Here is a 17928-nt window from a genome sequence, read left to right as displayed (position 1 = left end):
CCAGTGCTGCTCAGTGCAGGCTCACTGGAAGGTTGTGCTTGCTCCCACAGAGCTCGAGGTGACTGAAAGCAAAGCAGCCCAGCTCTGACAGAACCTGGCAGCACTTCAGATGAAAGAGGGATGGCTTTCCTCACAGTGACATGGAAGAGCACTCTGGCACCACGTTTGCTCTGCCCTGACCACCAGCAGCTGCGCAGCCCTTGGAGATCTCATTTAACTCCCTGTCTGCTTCAGGTCTTTGAGCTGGGATGTGTTTTTCAGATGTTTTGTGTTTTTCAGCTGGGTTGTCTTTTCCAGCTGTTTTCTCACCCTACACCAGTTTTACACCAGGGTGGTTGTGCTGAACTCACAGGAACCACCTCATTTACGTTGGTCTGAACCCCATCCCAACCCTTCAGCAAGGTGAGCTGGAGTCATGGGGGCATTTCACATCTGCCTCAGGAATTTCAAAGCCACCTGCCAAGGCTTTGCCATCCTTGGAAAAGGAGTCCCTGCTGCACAAGCAGCTCCAGTTGAACCAGTTGCAGGGGTAAGAATTTCCTTCTTACCTGGGGCCCTACGACACCAGGGGGGCCTGGAGGGCCAGTCTTGCCTTGGAAACCCTGTTAGAGAAAGGGAAAAGACAAAGAGGTGACATTTCTGCCAAGGACTCCTCCTGTGAGGGTCACACTGCCATCCACTGTTTCTCCCCCAGTGAAACCCCTAACCAGGGTGGGCACCCAAAGGAAAGGGAAATAAAAAATCAAACAGAAAGTGGGAAAAATGTCCTTGTGCATTAATAAAGGGTGAAACAGAGGAAGAAGAAGGGATTCTCAAAGCTCAGCCCTGCTGTTTGGATGGAGCTGCTGTGGTTTGGCCATATATATGTATATCTATAAAAATCTGTTCTGCTCGTAAAACCATGCAGGAAATGGCAATTAAAAATGCCATTAATGGCTATTAAATGGCTATTAAAATCAGTGTGAATTTCTTCATGCTGAGCAATTCTTTAAAGCTATTTCCCTTATCCTGCTCCCCATTCTGATGCTGGTTTAGGCTCGGTTCTGTCTCAGCTCAGCTCCCAGAAGCTCAGGGGCAGCTTAACCCACGGGGGCTGAGTGAAGCTTTATCTCCTCCATCAACATTTGCTGAAAGGAACCACAGCCGTGTTTGTCTGCAAAGGCTGACGAGCAGGGAAGTCTCCCTGACAGCTCCTTCCAATGGCATTTTGAAGAGTGACAACGAGGAACTCTCACCACTGCAATTGTTTGGCTCTCCCAGGCTACTCCTTAAAAAGCACATTAATTATGGTTGTTACTCCAGCCTGCTGACAAGCTTGAGGAATGGCATTTAGGGCACACGGGCTATTCTCTCCGTGCCACAAAAGAGGATCAGATAAATCCCATGCCAACGCTAGCCTGTCATGCTTAAATAACTCCTCCATGCTGTTCTGGCTGCCTGCAGATCAGAAAATCTCCTGTCACTGATGGGGAAATGGCAAAATATCCTTGGGAAATGAAGGTGCAATTTAAACTCTTATCACAGACAAATATTTAGACCATTTCTGTGCAGGACTTTCCTTATTAACCTGGAGAAAGGGCTTTCCTTTTGTACTCTTTGAGCCTTGGGCACAGAGGCTTTAGAATCTGTCACGGTTTTTTTAGAGCCAATCTTTGCAAATCTAATATGGCCAAATATCTCAGCATGCCTGTTTGCTGCTGAATGGGAACTTCAATAAGGGGAAGTGTTTGACACAGAGATTTCAATCTTGCACAAAGATACCTTGCACTGACCAGGCTACTGATGTAGAAGGAGCATTTAATTCATTTTTATGCTGCTCTCCTTAAATTTTGGCACTGTGAGGGGAAAAGGGGACAAAAAGGGGATTTCTGCTGCCTGGGTCTGCAGGGGAAAGTGGTCTCTGCAAGGCTGATGGTACAGATTAACAGAGATTCTCTTTCCTGAGAGAGGCAAATGGAGGAAAGCAATTAGGGAGAGCTTTCAGGCCCCAAAATAATTAAAAGACCATTCTCCATTCACTCCTGCAGACTTGGAGGTTGATGCTTTTGATTGCAGCCTCAAAAGCTGATGACAGCAGATGCTGTCCAAGTTCTCCTTGCTCCCTCCACCTTGGATGTCATGGAAAACTCAAGGAAGACTCAATGTCAGTCAGGCTCTGGCAGGTGAAAACTCTTCACCTTTAAGGTAATCCTGACCTGAGAACTTGGCTCAAAAACACCTCAAACCCCTTGTTTTAAAATCAGTTGTGTAAATAAATATCTGGTGCTGGGCTGAGCAGTGTTTGCACTGCCTTGCTTAGCAAATGCCAGGCAAGTTAATTAAATTGTGTGATAAGCTGAGGGGAAAAAATGCATCATGTGCAAAACCTTCTTAATGTTCATTTGCTGGGGAAGGCAGAGGGGAGAAATGAGCTGCTTCCCACAGAGACAGACCCTCAGGGAACCCCAACAATCCAAACTGGGGCTGCACCTCCCCAGCAGCACAGGAGGGTTTAGAGAACCCAAAATGAGGCTCTGGGGTGATGACCACTCCAAGGTTTTTTGGCTACTTACAGTTTCTCCTCTCTGTCCAGGGTGCCCAGGCAATCCATCCTTCCCAGGGGGACCCTGTGGCAGAAAAGCAGGGGGAGAAGCAGCATCACCAAGTGCTTGGCAATAAAACTGTGACAAACATTGAATCAGCCCTGCTTGCCTCAGCTCCCAGCTATTTCACAGGAAAATGGAACTGCAGACCCTGAAAGCTGCACCCCTTTCCTCCCACACATCTCCCAAAGGATTCATCTTACAGGAGCTGCTCACCACACTCAGGAAATTACTCCCAAACCATTGCTGAGGTCCCCCCAGTGTACAACAACTGCAGGGACAGCAGTGCTGGGCTGTCCTCCACATCCACAGAGGGAAAATAAAGCACAGAACAGCCACAAAAGATCCCAGAGTTCCTGAGTCAGTAGGAAATGAACATTTATAATCAGCTGCAATTTACTTGGCTATTTAAAATCTGAAACCGTCGGGTTGTTATCAGCATGTCTCAGTAATGTCTTGTCTTGGGAACTTTTCAGGGAATCAGCTCAGGCTGGGTGGGAAAGGCTGGATTATCCTTTTGTTACTTACAGGGGGGCCTTTTGGTCCAGGAAATCCAGTTGGTCCTTGAGGCCCTGGTGGTCCCTGGGATGAAAGACAAGCCAGAGAAGTTGGTTAAGGAACCTGCAACACTTGATGTGAAATATTACCTCTGTGTGAGCAGCAGGTAAGCACAAAGGTCTGGAAAGCCAGATGCTGGGTGATTGTGTAGAAAAAACTACAAACAGAACAAAAGCCAGTGGGGAGGGAAAAAAACCCCAGAAACTGAGGCTAAAATAATGAAAGTCCCATTGTTTCAGGATTTCCCACCTGCCTGTGATCTGGAGAAAGCAGCAGGAGGTCCTAGAGAACCTCATCCTCCAGAAAGTGCCTGGAATTCTGGCTGCCTGCAGCCACCCAGGGGTGACTTGTCCCTTTTCCCACGAGTGATGCTTCCACAGGACACCCAAAGTCCCACCTGAGCCTTCCCTGCAGAGCTCAGACAGGACCTAAGGCCTGGAGGTGGCTTGGGGGACCTCTCTCCACACCAGCACCTTTCACCTTGGATTTCTAACCAGAATTTTCGGTTTTTTTCCCTTTTGCTGAGCTGCATCCTGGCTCCTGCCCACTCCTTTTTGCAAACAGGGCACCCAGGAGCATCCACCTTGCCCAAAACCCCTCAGCCCTGCAAGCCCACCTCCCCTGCCAGAGCACTGCACTGAGTCCTTTCCCCCTCAGTTCATCTTACCCTTTCTCCAGGAGGACCAGGGGGGCCATCACCACCAGAGTTGCCCTTTTAGAAAGAAGGAAAACAAGAAAGCATTTTAAAAAATACCCAAATCAGCATCACAGCTTCTGTGTGCAAAGGCTTCAGATGGCACCAAGCCCACGGTGACACCACACCCCAGCAACTCCCCCAGCCCTCTCTAATAATAATTCTGTGGCAGGAGCAGCAGCCAGTGACAAATGAGCAGCTGCTTGTTCCCCCCACATCCCCTCATAAAAAAATCCTGGGGAGATTGGGATATTTCCACCACACAGTGAGCTCCCTCAGAGATGTAAATGCCACCCAGAAAAGGAGGGATTGATCCAAAATTCATGCCAACACAAAGCTCAGAGATAAGTTTGTAAATCTGGCAGTGTGATGGTGACAATGTCTCACAACAAAAGCTTTGTTGCCATCAAGCCTGGTGATCCATGCTCAGGTAATCAGTGCATCTGGGTTGGTTTGGAGAAAAATCCCAAATTTTGCCTGGTGCCCAATCCTGGCTTGGCAGTGGGAAGGCAAAAATGGCTCAGCCAGGCTCTGGAGACCACCAGCACCACATTCCCTCACCCACAGCACAGCCTGAGGGCTCTCAGGGGTTTTAAACTCTATTTAAACCCCAAACTGAGGGGTTGGGGAGGTTTAGGGGCTGTGGGGTTGTGCTGGTGTTGGTGCTGTGCTGGTCTCCAGTCTGGGCGTGCCCTCAAAGTCCTGCTGGCTCCTGGGCCAGCACATTTCCACAGCCTGGGCACCAACTCTGCAGTGGGTTACGAGCTGGGAATGAACCCCAGGAGGGCTCAGCTTTCCCAACCCAAAGGAAAAGGGAAGGAGGGAGATAAACCAGCTGCTCTCCACACCAGCACTGCCCAGGACACCACCCCAAAGGCTCCTCCAGGCCTTACCTTTGGGCCAGGCTTTCCAGTGCTTCCCCTGGGGCCTCTTTCCCCACGTGGACCCTTGAAAAGACACAAAAGGTGACATTTGAGGACTCTCTGCTACCCCAAGCACCTGAGCTACATGGGGTCAACAAATCATCAAGGGGTGACAGGAAAGTCACCAGAAAGATTTAAACCACATTCAGTGGTGACACCCAGCCCCAAATCTGTGTCCCCCTGGCTTAGCTGCAGCTGCTGAAGGCCAGGTCCCACCCCAGTGAGGACACAAAGCCCATCCCAGTTTTCCTTTGGCCAGGACAAGGTTCTGAAGGGAACAAGGATGAAGAACTGGTTACCGTGGGACCACGCTGCCCCCTTGGACCTGGTTTGCCAGGAGTGCCCTGGAATGGAAAAGGAGAAGGGATTAGGAACCAGCAGCACAGCAGAGGAGCCACAGCAGAGCCTGGCACACACACTGCCTCAGAACCTCTCTGCTCCTCATCTGCCACGAAAAAGTCAGCGACAGGTTCACCTCCACCTCCTGATTCTTGTATTTATTTGACTTTATAGCACTTGGGCAGGTCTGGACACTGATCCCAATGCCCAGACAACATCTGCTCTCTGAGGGAATGAATCTCTTCAGGAGCAGCATCTGAAGTCCTTTAAAACCCCAAAATGCCTTCAAAGATGAGGCCACCCCCTCAGTATCCCAAAAACCCAGCCAAAATCTCTTCAGCTCTGCCACCCCACACCTGTAATCCCATTTTCCCCCACTGATCCCTGCTCCTGACGTGGGGCAGGGTCCTCACCCCGCTGCTGCCAGGGGCTGCTGTGGGATTTGGAAGGTGTGACACAGATCCCTGCACCCAGGCCAATTAAGCTGCCCTACATACCTACAGATCTCCCCAAATTCAGAGCTAAACAAGGGATTCCAGGCGTTGTTGGGAGCAGCTCATGAGATCTGACAGCTGCACTCAGCTCCGCGGGATGGGACTGGGATCAGTCCTGCCATGGAAATCCTGCACCTAAACCTGGCAGCACATGAAGCTGAGCCTAAAAGCAAAGGCATGGCCTAAAAGCCTGGTTTTGGCTGGTGTCAAGTGGCCAAAAAACCACGGAGAGGTTTGACTTTGCCCTGTGGACCTGCAGCCTGTTAATGGCACTAATCACCTCTAAAGGAAAGGAGAAGAAACCTCGATTCCCAGGGTGTTAAAAATATCCCTTTGCCATTTTCTGCCCCAAATCCATCACCTCGCTGGAGCCTGCTCAGCTCTGACACTCATTAACCAGCAGAACATAAAACAGGAGCTGCAAAACTTTCCCATCAACTTTCTTGCAGCTGCTAAAATTAGTCCTGCTGAATCTTCCTTGTTCTGCAGCTCCATTTATTAAAGCCTGCTGGCATTTTTGGATTGTTTTTAATTAATGACAAAATTCACTTTAAAGTATTCCAGCTGGTTTTGTTGGAGCTCTGGGAGGCTAAATTGGGAGCAGGTGGGGAGGAGGGGGTTCTGCCTCCCCTCAGGTAGCCCCCCACACTCCTCTGCTTCTCCCACAATTCTATTTTTAAGCCAAATTTCCCCCTGTTTATTGCTGTCATTAGTCATACATTCAGCCCCGTGTACAGTTGCAAAGAATTTATATTCCCTGTAAATATACACAGACCTGTATTTGTCAAACAAGGATTTTGACATGAAGGCAGCTAAATTCAGATTATTTTCCAGGCACACCAAGAAATAGCTGGATCTGGGGAGCTCTGTCAAACTGGGCAAGCAGGGAAATCTATTGCCCCCTGCTAAAGGCAGAAAATAGCTCTTAAAATAAGATTTATTATTCATGTGTAACTATTGATTTCATGAGCAGGGCTTGAAAAGATGCTGAGCCCACCTCGAGCTGAGGAGGGGCTCGGTGATGAGCAGCTCTGGGGGGATTTAATGGGTCAGGATTCTCCAAAAGCACCAAACAGAGAATAAAAAACTGCTTTGGGCTGGAAGGGACCTTAAAGCTCAGCTCATCCCAAACATTCCCATGGGCAGGGACACCTTCCACCATCCCAGGTTGCTCCAAGCCCCATCCAAAGCCACTCCAGGCTATTTTAAATAGCTTTATTTCATCTTTCCTGCAGGTTCCCTCCAAATTCTGCAAGCCCCAACCAGCTCACCCCAAAGGTTCTCTTCTCCAGCAATCCCAGTTCTCCCAGCTCATCCCTTAATCATCTTCATCCCTTTTTCCCTCCCCATTTTTACCTTTCCAGCTCTTTTTTTGTACAGCTGAGCAGGCGCGAGCTGAACTTTTGTGGTTGGAGATGTTCAGCACCTCAGCACTAAAATTCAGCTGCCTGTGCAGGTCCTGCCCTTCCACCTTTGATTTTCACCTTTCTTTGAATTATTTAACAACTTGGGAAGACTCTTTGTGCTGCTGAAACAACAGGCTGAGAAGCTGAGCTCCGTTTTGGGAGAGAAATGTGGGATTTGCATGATTTTGGCCACATAAACCAGGGAACTGAAGAGCAAAATGGGGATATTGTGATAAAGAAAAGACAAACAAATGATTTGGGGTTTTTGCAGCTCCAAATTGAGTTGTTCCACTGTGAACTGGAGGGGAAAAAAACCCTAGAAAATTTACTTCTTGACGCCATGTGAACACATTCATAAACCAAACAAATTGAGTGGTCTTAGGAGAAGCAGAGGGGGATTTATCAAGTCTGACTCAACGAGGCTTAAATTAAGATGAGGACTGGAGCAGAGTGACCCCAGCTCAGCCTATAATTCTGTATATAATTGCTTTTCTCTTATTTCAAATGGGATACTCAGGAGGGGAAAAAAATATAGATGGATAGCAAAGCTGTTACTGAAAATCAGCATTTCTGCTACTCTTAAATTTCCAAGCTGAGCTCCTGTTGCTAATGGGAAGATTTGTCCATGAAAATCTCTCTCTACACTGATAAAGTGAATGCAGGGTGATTAATTTGATATAAAATGGTAGAAATGGTCTAATCACCCATTGAAAATCAAAAAGAAAAAATTAAAAATTGGAATTACCACGAAATAAATCAACGTTTGAAAGGTTAAAATACCCTTTTTTAATTCCTGAAGTGAATGTGGCATGCCAAGGGTGTAACTAAATATCCTCACCACCTCCATTAAAGGCACAAAGCTCATTTGGAATAAAAGTGAGGAAAGTGCTGATTTTTTTGCCTTTTATTCTCTTCTCATGGCTTGGTTCTGAAGCTGGGCCCTTTCCCATCAGATCTGCTCCTTCCCCAACCTCTTGCAGGCTGGATAATGCCAGAATTGCAGCCCAAACCCCCTCAGGGTTTGTTCCAGCCTCAGAAATGCCCAGCTCCTGGTACCTTCTCCACTCCCTGGAAGGTTTCCCATCCCCTCCCAGCTGGATTTGTTTCCATCCCAGAATAGAATCATTCATGGATGTGCAGGGATTTCAAAGCAGAACATCCCTCCCCTGCTGTTCTACACCCCCCAAAAACCCAGCCCGGGGGTTTTATTGCTGGGTATTTGAGAGGGAGGGGGGTAATTCCAGGGAATTCCAGGCTGAATTTCCTGGCCTCCCTCCTCCTGCCCAGCCAGAGCAGAAGGAGGGATGGGGATGAGCATTTGTAGCTCCAAATGAAATGAAATAATAAAAAAGGGGGTGGATAGGACCCAAATTGCAGTGGTAGGATATTAATGCAGTGCAAAGTGATTTATATTTGCTGGGCTCCTCTCAAAGCTGCCTGTTAGAAGTCATTTCTATTTAAATGAGAGTAAAAAGGAAACTAATTCCACTTGCTGTCCTCACTCCCCCTTCTTGTCACTGTGACCGGAGCTGGTGCAGAAAATGACTTTGTTTGTACTCTGAATCCTTTAATTCGAGCATGTTCTGCAGCAGATAAAAAATAAATCAGTATATTTAGACAATCCCTACTCTGAGAGAAGGCTGTGGAGGTGGGGTGAGAGGCAGAGACAAGGCTGGGGGACGAAACCCCCTGATTTTCAGGGTGTCTCTGAATTTTGAGCAGCTTATTAAAAGCACTGAGAGTGTTCTCAGCCATGCATTTAGAATTTCAAGTTAGGTGAAAGATGGTTCTGGCTGCTTCTGAACAGACTCAGCCATCTCTAATAATTACTGTTAATTAAAGAGCTCTTTGTGCCCTGAGCAAAGTCTGAGCAAAGGATTCAGGTTCAGAGGAGCCTCTTAAAATATCCTGAGGGGAAAATTCCCAGAATTTAATTGGGGAGCTGCTGGCTGTGCCATCCCCAGCATCCTCCTGTCCTGCAGCAGGAACCTCATCCTGGGATGAGCCTTTTTGGGCAATTCCTGAGTGGAAAAGGCTCTGGAGCAGCAGCCCTGCAATGGAATGATCCCTGGAGAGAAAGGAATGAGTGGAGCAGTGGGAATCCAATCTTACCCGTGTGCCCTTCTCTCCGTTGGCTCCTGGGAATCCTGGGAAGCCGATGGAGCCCTGGGGGAAGAGCAGAGAGGGAGGGAGAGGTTCAGGATGGCCCTGGGGCAGCCCTGGCCGTCCCCAGAGCTCCCAGCCCTTGTCCCCTGAACCTCCCTCCTGTAACAGCAAAACCATCAGGCCCGGGGTGCCCTCTGAAATTCAGTTTTCTCCAAAAACAACACCAAAACCAAACATCCATGCTCATTAGCAGTCACTACAAAAAGCCAAGCCCACGGTTGTGATGGGAGCCCAGGCAGGATTTTGGATTTTAGCTCCTAAGTCACTGTGGTGCACATGAAAATTTAACTCCTGGCTTGTTCCTTTCTGATGCCAGCGCCTGGAGAATTGCTGCTGCTGCTTTTAAAATATGGATTAGTCCAAGAAAATGCTAAAAAACACCCCCCCAGCCTTACTCCAGATATAAAATGTAAATTAAAAATAAACCAGCCCCACCACAAGCAGGAAACAATCTCTTGCAGATAATTCTGTCTCCAGAATGAAACAAGCCTGGGTTGGTTTGGGTTTTTTTTAGGCAGTGAACATGAATAATAAAATATGATTCTTACAAAAAAAGTTAACAAAACCAGAAGTTCCCAAAGCCTCCAGGGCATGTGAAAACTGGGCTGGAGCCTAAGTCTATGGAGTGGAATTCAGAGTTTTAATTTAAAAAAATGCCTTGAAAATGGCCTGAACAGAGGTGGGCGTGGAGAGAAGCTACAAAGGATGTTTGCAAATATGCAAATAGCAGCTTTATTTTAATTTCAGGGAGACCCTGAGTCATTAACTATTCTCCTTAATTAATTAGATAATGCTATCTTGGAAGATAAAAACCCTAATCCAAGGAGAAGGACTGCAATCCCTTTCAGCAGCAGGAAAGCTCCCAGGAGCCATCCCAGCCCTTCTCCAGCTCTTCCCACCGCTTTGGGACCCAAGCCATGCACAACCCCTGAATTCCACCGTGTGCTTCCCTATTTTTGTCCTGCGTGAGTGGGAAGGAGGGACCTCACCCCACACATGGGGGCTGAGCTGGGCTGTGTTCCTGGGCTCCTCGTCCCATCCCAGACCTCTTCATCCCATCCCAAACCTCCCCATCACGTCCCATCCAAACCTTCTCATCCCATTTCCATCCAAACCTCCTCATTTCATGCCAAACCTCCTCATCCCATCTCATCTCATCCCAGACCTCTCCATCCCATCCCATCCCATCCCATCCCATCCCATCCCATCCCATCCCATCCCATCCCATCCCATCCCATCCCCGTTACCTTGGGGCCCTGCCTGCCCGGGTACCCTGGCAGTCCTGGCACGCCGAGTTTTCCCTGGAAATGAAGGAAAAGTGAGTTAGAGCAGGAAGAGGGGGATGCCAAGGGCAGGGAGGGGCAGGGCAGATGGCACCTGGGTGGAATAAAACTTTGGGGCACTGAGGGAATCCCAGTGGGGAGATGCAGAGTGAGCACTGTAACTGTGCTGGGAACCAGTTAGGAATGGTTGTGGTTTTATTGAAAGTAGACTGGGGTTTTATTGAAATTTATTTAAATTAAACTTTCCACTTATCCCCCTCTGATCTTTTTTTCTGTACCCAAACAACCCCAAAAAGACCAAAGCCTCCATGTGGCTGCCCTAAACCACCTCCCTTGGGCCTCCCTTCACACAAAATTCCTCTTCCTCCCTCTGCCCTAAAACTGCCCACACCCCTGAGACACCCCAAAATAGTGGGGTTTGGTGTAAAACACTGAATTCCCATCCTGGGCTCACCTTCTCTCCAGCAGGGCCAAGAGGACCTGGATCTCCATTGGGGCCAGAGCGACCTTTGGGGCCTTCAGGCCCATCCTCACCCCGGGGGCCAGGGGGGCCGATTTCCCCCTGTTAATTACAAGAGAAGGGTTAATTAGACAGGCAGGCCCCAGATCCTGTGTTTGCTGGCAGCAGATATTCCATGGAGCTGCTCTGGGAGAAAGCTGGGCTTCACCAGGAGGCTCAGGGAGATGAAATTGTGAAGTGTGACCAAAGCCCTGGGGTTTTATCCCACAAAATCCAGGTGTTATCCCCCAAAGTGATCCCATCCACACTGGGAACATCTCCACAAAACCAGCCTTCATCAGCTCTGATTGCAGCCCCTTCACCTTCCTCCCTTTCACCTTCACCTGGATGTGCAAAGCAAGCCCTGGGAAGTGTTTGATTGAGGGCTGAGCTGGACAACTGCAGGATAATTATGGGAATTATTGGGAAATCTGAGCTGTTGACATGGATTGACATGTTGACATGTCCCCCCAGCTGCAGCACAGGGGACAGCAGTGTCATTGTCACACAGGGAGCAGGAGATGGTTCCATGCTGGGAACAGGATTCCCCTGGCTCACCAGGAGCTGCTGGACTGATCCCACAGGTCCCAGACTCTCACCCGGTCTCCTTTGATGCCCATGTCACCTTTGAAGCCAGGGAAACCATCTTCACCCTAAAAATGGAGAGGGGAAAAATCACCCGAGGTGTAGAGATAGGAAAAAAAATAATTAAAGTTTCTTAAGCCTCATTTGTTCAGGGAGAACAAGCTGAGGTCCATTGCCTTCTCCAAGTCCTTGGAGTGCACAAGCAGGATGGAAACCCACCCAAATCCCCAAAGAACCCCTACAGTGTCCCCAAATGTGCCCTGCATCCCATCCTGGCTGCAGGCCAGCACCACAAACAGGCCCGGTGTGAGCAACAGGACCTTGGCAGCACTGGGAACCAATTATTTCTGAAGTAGAACTGGTTTTATTCCCGTGAAATAGGTTTTACACCTGCTCCCAGGCAGCCTCCGGGACACTGCAATATTTCCTTCAGCCAAGAAGGTTTAATTGCAGAGTAATCAATAATGCATCTCATCCTACAGCTCATCCCTGAGAGGCACTGAAGACACTTCCCAGAAAGTTTTAAAGTTTGGGAGATCCCAAGCTCAGATTGCTGCTGAATTGCTGGGGAGGGGCAGGGATGAAGGAAAGGTGCTCAGTCCCCTTTTTTCCCCCAAGAAAAATCCCTTGTGCAGGAGAAAAAAACCTCCCAGGGAATATCCTGTGGGATCCACCAACGAAAATGCTCAGAAATTGCAGAAACACAACCCAACCTGAACTCACCTTTTCCCCCTTGGTGCCTTTCAAGCCACGAACTCCATCTGCTCCCTTGAGAGAGAAACCAAGATGTTACCAGGGTGGGGGTAAAGTTTAGAGTGAAGAAATTAAAAATCGCCATTAATTGTGGTGATTTCTGCTTTCTTTGACGTTTAATTGTATCTCTGCACACTCCAGCCCAGGCTGGAGAATTCCAGTGACAGGGACACTGCTCCTCTCCTTACCTTGACTCCTCGTGGTCCTGGATATCCAATGGGGCCCTGAGGACCTGGGGGACCCTGAGGGGACGAAATGCAAACAAGAAAAACACATCAAAAACCACCCCAGAGGTGCAGTGATGAGGAGAAGGTGTGGAAAACAAATTCCCTGTTTCCCACATGGGATGGAAATGGCAGGAGCCACCTGAAAACAACCCCAAATAGCCCAAAATAACCCAAAAATAGCTCAGGGAGCTGCAGGAGCATCACCTGCAGCAGGTGTGGTGGGCTGAGCTGATGGCAAAGTCCCATCCAACAGGAAAGGGAGGATGAGGAGGGTCAGGACGGAAACAACTTGTTAGAAAGGGGATTTACACACAAGGTATGATTTGTGGTTTGGGTTGAGGAATACCAGGGAACAGGAACATGTTCTGTTCCACCCTGCTCCCAAAGCACCCTGGGGATGACCACAGAGAGGAGGCACCACCCCCAAACCCTTTTGATTTCTCCAGAAAATTGGAATTTTCAGCCTCTTGTGACAGCAGAGGGACAAACCCAGCTGTGGTCGTGTCCAGCAGCACTCCTGGATGCTCACCCAGCTGGGCTGAGCTCTGAGCAGAGACTTTTGACAAGGGCAGTGCTGTCTGGGAGCCTGGGCTGCAGCAGGAATGCAGCTGGCAAATCTCCTGGACAGATGGACCAGTGCATAATTCAAGGGCTTTGGCCTCTGGCAATAATCTCAAATATATTGTTAAAGAGGAACTTGGAGGTGGAAGAGGGGAAAAAAAAATCTATTTTTTACATTGCCTGTGCCACAAAGGATATTTATTTGTGTCTGTCAGGAGAAGCTTCCCCTCCCAGGCCCAGTTCTTGGTGTGGGCTGCTCTGTGGAGCACTGCTGGCCAGGAGAGCTGGGAGGAGCTCACAAGAGACACCCAGAGACAGAATCTGGGCTCAGCTTTCAGATTTCAGCTGGGTTTGCTCCTCAGCACCTCCCCTGCCCCGCTGGCCATCCCTGTGGAGATCCATCTCCACCCAGCTGCCCTGACCTCCCTCCTGGTAGAGCTGAGGGTTTTGTGGACACCTACCTGACTCCCCTTCTCTCCAGGAGGACCTTCCTTGCCAGGGTGACCCTATGGATAAAAGAGACAAAGAAAAGAAGATTTTGGGGTTTAGAACACATTTAATTTGGGGGTTTAGAGCACATTTAATGCTTTGGTAGTTGTGATTTATTTGGCAGAGAGCAGCTGCTCCCCACGAAGCTCCTATTGACACAAGTGGCCTCCCTGAAGCCACCTTGCTTTTCCCAAAGGGAAAACAGCAGCATTTGGATCCTTGTTGCTTTTCCACCTGGTTATTTCTAATTTTCCCCTTCAGCACCTCCCAGCAGAGCAGCACGAAGCATTCTGGAATATTCTCTGTGCAGCAGAACACCTGGGGGAGTTCAGCAGGAAAGCAGCCCGGGGATTTTGCAGGTAGGAAAACAGATAAAATCCTGATGGCAGGAAACTTGTGAAGGTCACAAGATGCCCAGACTGGTCAGAGCCCCTCATTAAGTTCCTGATTCCTGGAGTCCAGCAGCAGATTCCATGCCAAGTGCTCAGCTAACCTGCATCCCTGCTAGACAGAGGCTGCCTGGAGGCTGGCCAGCATTCATTCCTCCTGGGATTCGATGCTGAATAATTCAGCATCCCAGAGTTCCCAACACGTTCTCATCACCAGCCTTTAGAGCCCTTTTCCTGCAGGCAGGAAAAATCCAAGTGTGAATTGCCCCAGGTAGAGCTGGGAGGGTCAGGGAGAAATGAGGAGTCCAGAAAAGTGGTTTTGAGTGGTTTCCCCACAGCTGGATCCAAAAATGGAGCTGGGATGGAAAACAACTTTTGGTTTGGCAATATCTGCCATATCAGTGACCCCTAGAAGGGCACTCACTGCACACCTTGGTTGGTTAAGGATGATGGGAGCACATCCAGCTGCTCTAAAGCCATTCTGCACTCTCTGGTGTCTTCAGTGAACTCCCTCCTTGAAATCACAAATTTCTACCCATATAGCAAAGAAAATGATGAGCATTTTCCATCATCAGTTTCAGAAGGGAATATCACGCAAGCCAGACTCCCTGAGTTTAATAAAGGAACAAAATGACAGCTGTCACTCCTCCATCAGCAAAATGGGGGAGAAAATTCAAATCTCAGCTTGTCCTGAGATTTTATTGGCACCAACAGCACCAGGGCACAAAAGATCCCTAAAACCCCTCCTGCCTTCAGCTCCAGGGTGAGCCTGCAGCAGGATTTCCAAAGCTTTGGTCCAGCCTGCACTAAACCATCCCCATTTTCACTGTGCCCACCTCCCTGGCTGCTCCTGAGATCACAAATTGATGGGCAGCCCTCACAGTGAGGCCCTTGGGGATTTTCAGGGATTTTCCAAGACAGATTTCTATAAACAGAACCCTTTTTGTCCTTGGAAAGAGCCACCCAAGCCCTGCAACGCTGCCCACCTGTGGGAAAGGTCCCTGCCCCTGCACAGCCACTCTGCAGCTCCTCCGCAGCCTCCAGGCTGCTTAAAAATAGAATTTCTCCAGCAGAAGCTCCCCGGAGGCTGCTGCAGGAATTTCACATCAAAACCTACAGATTTAGAGATGTTCTGGGCTTTGCTGGAGCTGCTCTGTTGACTCAGCTAACAATTGTACGGATGTTCCAAGTGCCCTCTGTAGGAATGACAATCCCAGGGTGGGAAATGCAATTTTTCTTTTTTTTTTTAAATTTTTTTTTTCTCCTCGGGCTGTGCTCTGCATTTGCAGAATGAACCAATTTTGTGGTTTTTTTTTTTTTCATTCTCAAATGAATGTCTCTCTGAGATGGGTAACAATGAGATGGGGTTGAAAGCCTGGTGATTTTTTTAAGGCTGATTTCGACAGAGAGGAGCAAATTATGTTTAAAGTGGGATTGGAGACTGTGAGAATTAAACATTGACAGGGAATTTCCACCTGCTCTTGTCACCTCTGTGAGACCCAGGGCAGGGCAGGCAGGGCTGGGATGGGAATAAACACCCACAGAGCACAGGGGAGGAGCAGGAAGAGGGGAAACACAGTCCTGAAGGGATGGTGAGAAGTACCCTGGGTGAGCAGAGCTGTGAGGGGGCTTCCCAAACTCACCCCAGCCCCCAAGGAGGGTGAGCTGACCTTGCAGGATATTTTTCCATATTGAACTTTATTTTTTCCACATTTAACTGTCTTTTCTTCCATATTAAACTGTCTTTTCTTCCATATTACACCCCATTTCCATCCTAAACTCTCTTTATTTCCATTTTAAACCGCCTTTACCCCAACCAAAAAGCCTTTCCTGCTTTTACCCTTCCCATTTCCCCCTCTTTGAGCTGTGAGGGGCTCAGATCACAGCCTGGGCTCCCCTTCCCAAGCCCAGGGGCCATTCCAGGGTGGGAGAAGCCCCAGCAGGGAGAGGAGAGCAGCACTTACCGGGGGCCCATCAGCACCAGGCATGCCAGGGAGACCAGGTTTGCCCAGCGGGCCCTAAAACCAAACAGAAAATCAATCAGAGCCTGCAGAGCATCAGAGGATGGGCATTCCCACCACATTTCCTGCTTTTCCCAGCTCTGAGAGGCTGCAGGGGTGGAAAAGCTGCCACAGGTTGGAGGGAAATCTGTTTATTTCTGTGTTGCAGCATCCTGGGACATCTCACACAGGCAGAATGCAGCAATGAGACAATCAGAGATCCATGGGCTCTCCCCATTATCATCCCACTCAGACTCCCAAAACCCACAGAAAAAGACAATTTTCAATCCTCTCCTCGTGTTTTACCATAGGCTGCCTTCAAAATGTTTCTCCTCAGAGGGGAAATGAATGCAAATATGATGAATTAGAGGTAAACTGAGCTGGCTTGATCTCTCCTCTGTCTGGAATGAGGCATTAGACTTTCATGGCCACGGCTGCAAACAGATGTTGCACATGGGGCAAAGGAGCAGCTGAAGGAGCAAAATGCAAATCCATGGCTGAGGGAGGAGAATCCAGAGCTGAATTTCAACTCACTTTCTCTCCTGGGGGACCGATGGCGCCTTGTGGACCTGGAAGACCCTGTGAAAAGCCAAAAAATATTTAAAATTTAGGTCGTTAAGGAGCAAGTTATTCCTTCCAATGCATCTTGGCTGTGCATTATTTTAGTGCCTGTGAGGGCTGGGGATTTCCCCAGCTCCATTCATTCCCAAAATGTCTTTTGAGGGGCAATAAAACGTCTGGAGAGCTGCAGGGGCTGTGGGCAGCCAGGCTCAGGCCTGGAGGGATGCTCTGAGGAGCAGGATTCCCTGAGAGCCATGGGAAAAGCCTGGAGAGCTGAACTGTCCCCCTGGCCCTGCAGGAACTGCACAGTGGGGTGTTAAAGGTGCCACAGGATGGGGTTTGGCCAGCTGGAGCTGCTCTGGCTGTGCCACAGCCAGGTGAGAGCTGGGGAGTGTTTGCAGGAAGATTTTGGACTGGAAATGTTTCCTCGAGCCAAATGCTGCTCCCCTTTCTGGTGCTGAATTCTCCTCCCCGTTTTTCCCAGCTGTGGAGAAGGAGATTTGTCCTTACCTGAGCCCCTGGGTTCCCCTGCTGTCCTGGGGGCCCTGGCTCGCCCTGAGGGCCCTGTGAGGAGACAAGGGCAGGTGGGAAAGGTGAGATGGAGCTGGAAGCACAATTCCTGGATCTCCCCAGCTGTGTCCCTGTATTCCCACTGCTGGATCCACGTGAGCTGGATCCACACCCTCCCACAGCTCCCTGAGCCCTCTCTGACCTTCCAAGAGCTGCTGGAAACAGCTTTTCCCACTGGGAAAAGGAAGGGGGAAGTGACTGCAAGGCTCACTGATTCCTCATTTCCAGCCCAAAGGAGCTGAGCAAGGCTCTAACACCACCTGGTCTGCCTTTATTCTCCAGGGAATGCATCCCTTCCCATCCCATCCCATCCCATCCCATCCCATCCCATCCCATCCCATCCCATCCCATCCCATCCCATCCCATCCCCTCCCCTCCCATCCCATCCCACCCCAGTTTTTTCCCCCTCTCAGTTAAATGTCTCTATTTTGATATTCATTAGCTCAGCGAGCATCTCGAGGAAAATGTTTCATCTTTCATGGAGAAATAATGTGTAATTCCATCAGAAATTACAATAAATTAACATTCCATTTGCTGCAGGAAGATGTTCCTGGTGTTTTTCACGGGCTTTGATAGGGATCTAGACCAGGCTAAAAAGCAATTAGCAAATGCAATCTAACAGAATTTTGCATTTTGCCCTATAGAAATCTGAACTGCCTGCAAAAATTTGCAGGGAGGACTTACCACATTCCCTTTGGGACCTGTTGGTCCATCCATGCCAGCCACACCCTTTGAAAGGATTTAAAAAACACAGCAGTAAGAAAATATCACATTATTTCACACCACAAAAACAGGGAAATTACCATAAAAATAATTTAAAAAATCAGAAAGTCCTTTGGACCATGTGGA

The 17928-nt window shown here is 48.9% G+C and overlaps 1 protein-coding gene across 1 annotated transcript in view; it reads right to left on the bottom strand.

Moving 5' to 3' along the window:
- The window catches only part of COL5A1 (collagen type V alpha 1 chain), a 126997-nt gene that overhangs the window by 23350 nt on the left and 85719 nt on the right, over positions 1 to 17928 (bottom strand). The window contains 17 exon segments of the mRNA XM_064394141.1: positions 549 to 602; positions 2553 to 2606; positions 3111 to 3164; positions 3808 to 3852; positions 4728 to 4781; positions 5057 to 5101; positions 9109 to 9162; positions 10410 to 10463; positions 10900 to 11007; positions 11544 to 11597; positions 12253 to 12297; positions 12471 to 12524; positions 13532 to 13576; positions 15913 to 15966; positions 16483 to 16527; positions 17020 to 17073; positions 17764 to 17808. Coding sequence (XP_064250211.1) covers positions 549 to 602; positions 2553 to 2606; positions 3111 to 3164; positions 3808 to 3852; positions 4728 to 4781; positions 5057 to 5101; positions 9109 to 9162; positions 10410 to 10463; positions 10900 to 11007; positions 11544 to 11597; positions 12253 to 12297; positions 12471 to 12524; positions 13532 to 13576; positions 15913 to 15966; positions 16483 to 16527; positions 17020 to 17073; positions 17764 to 17808 — 918 coding nt within the window.

This window comes from Passer domesticus, chromosome 18 (assembly GCF_036417665.1).
Source record: "Passer domesticus isolate bPasDom1 chromosome 18, bPasDom1.hap1, whole genome shotgun sequence".
In the NCBI taxonomy this organism is placed as follows: domain Eukaryota; kingdom Metazoa; phylum Chordata; class Aves; order Passeriformes; family Passeridae; genus Passer; species Passer domesticus.
The sequence above is the reverse complement of the archived record's forward strand: the minus strand, read 5'-3'. Positions and strand labels throughout refer to the sequence as shown.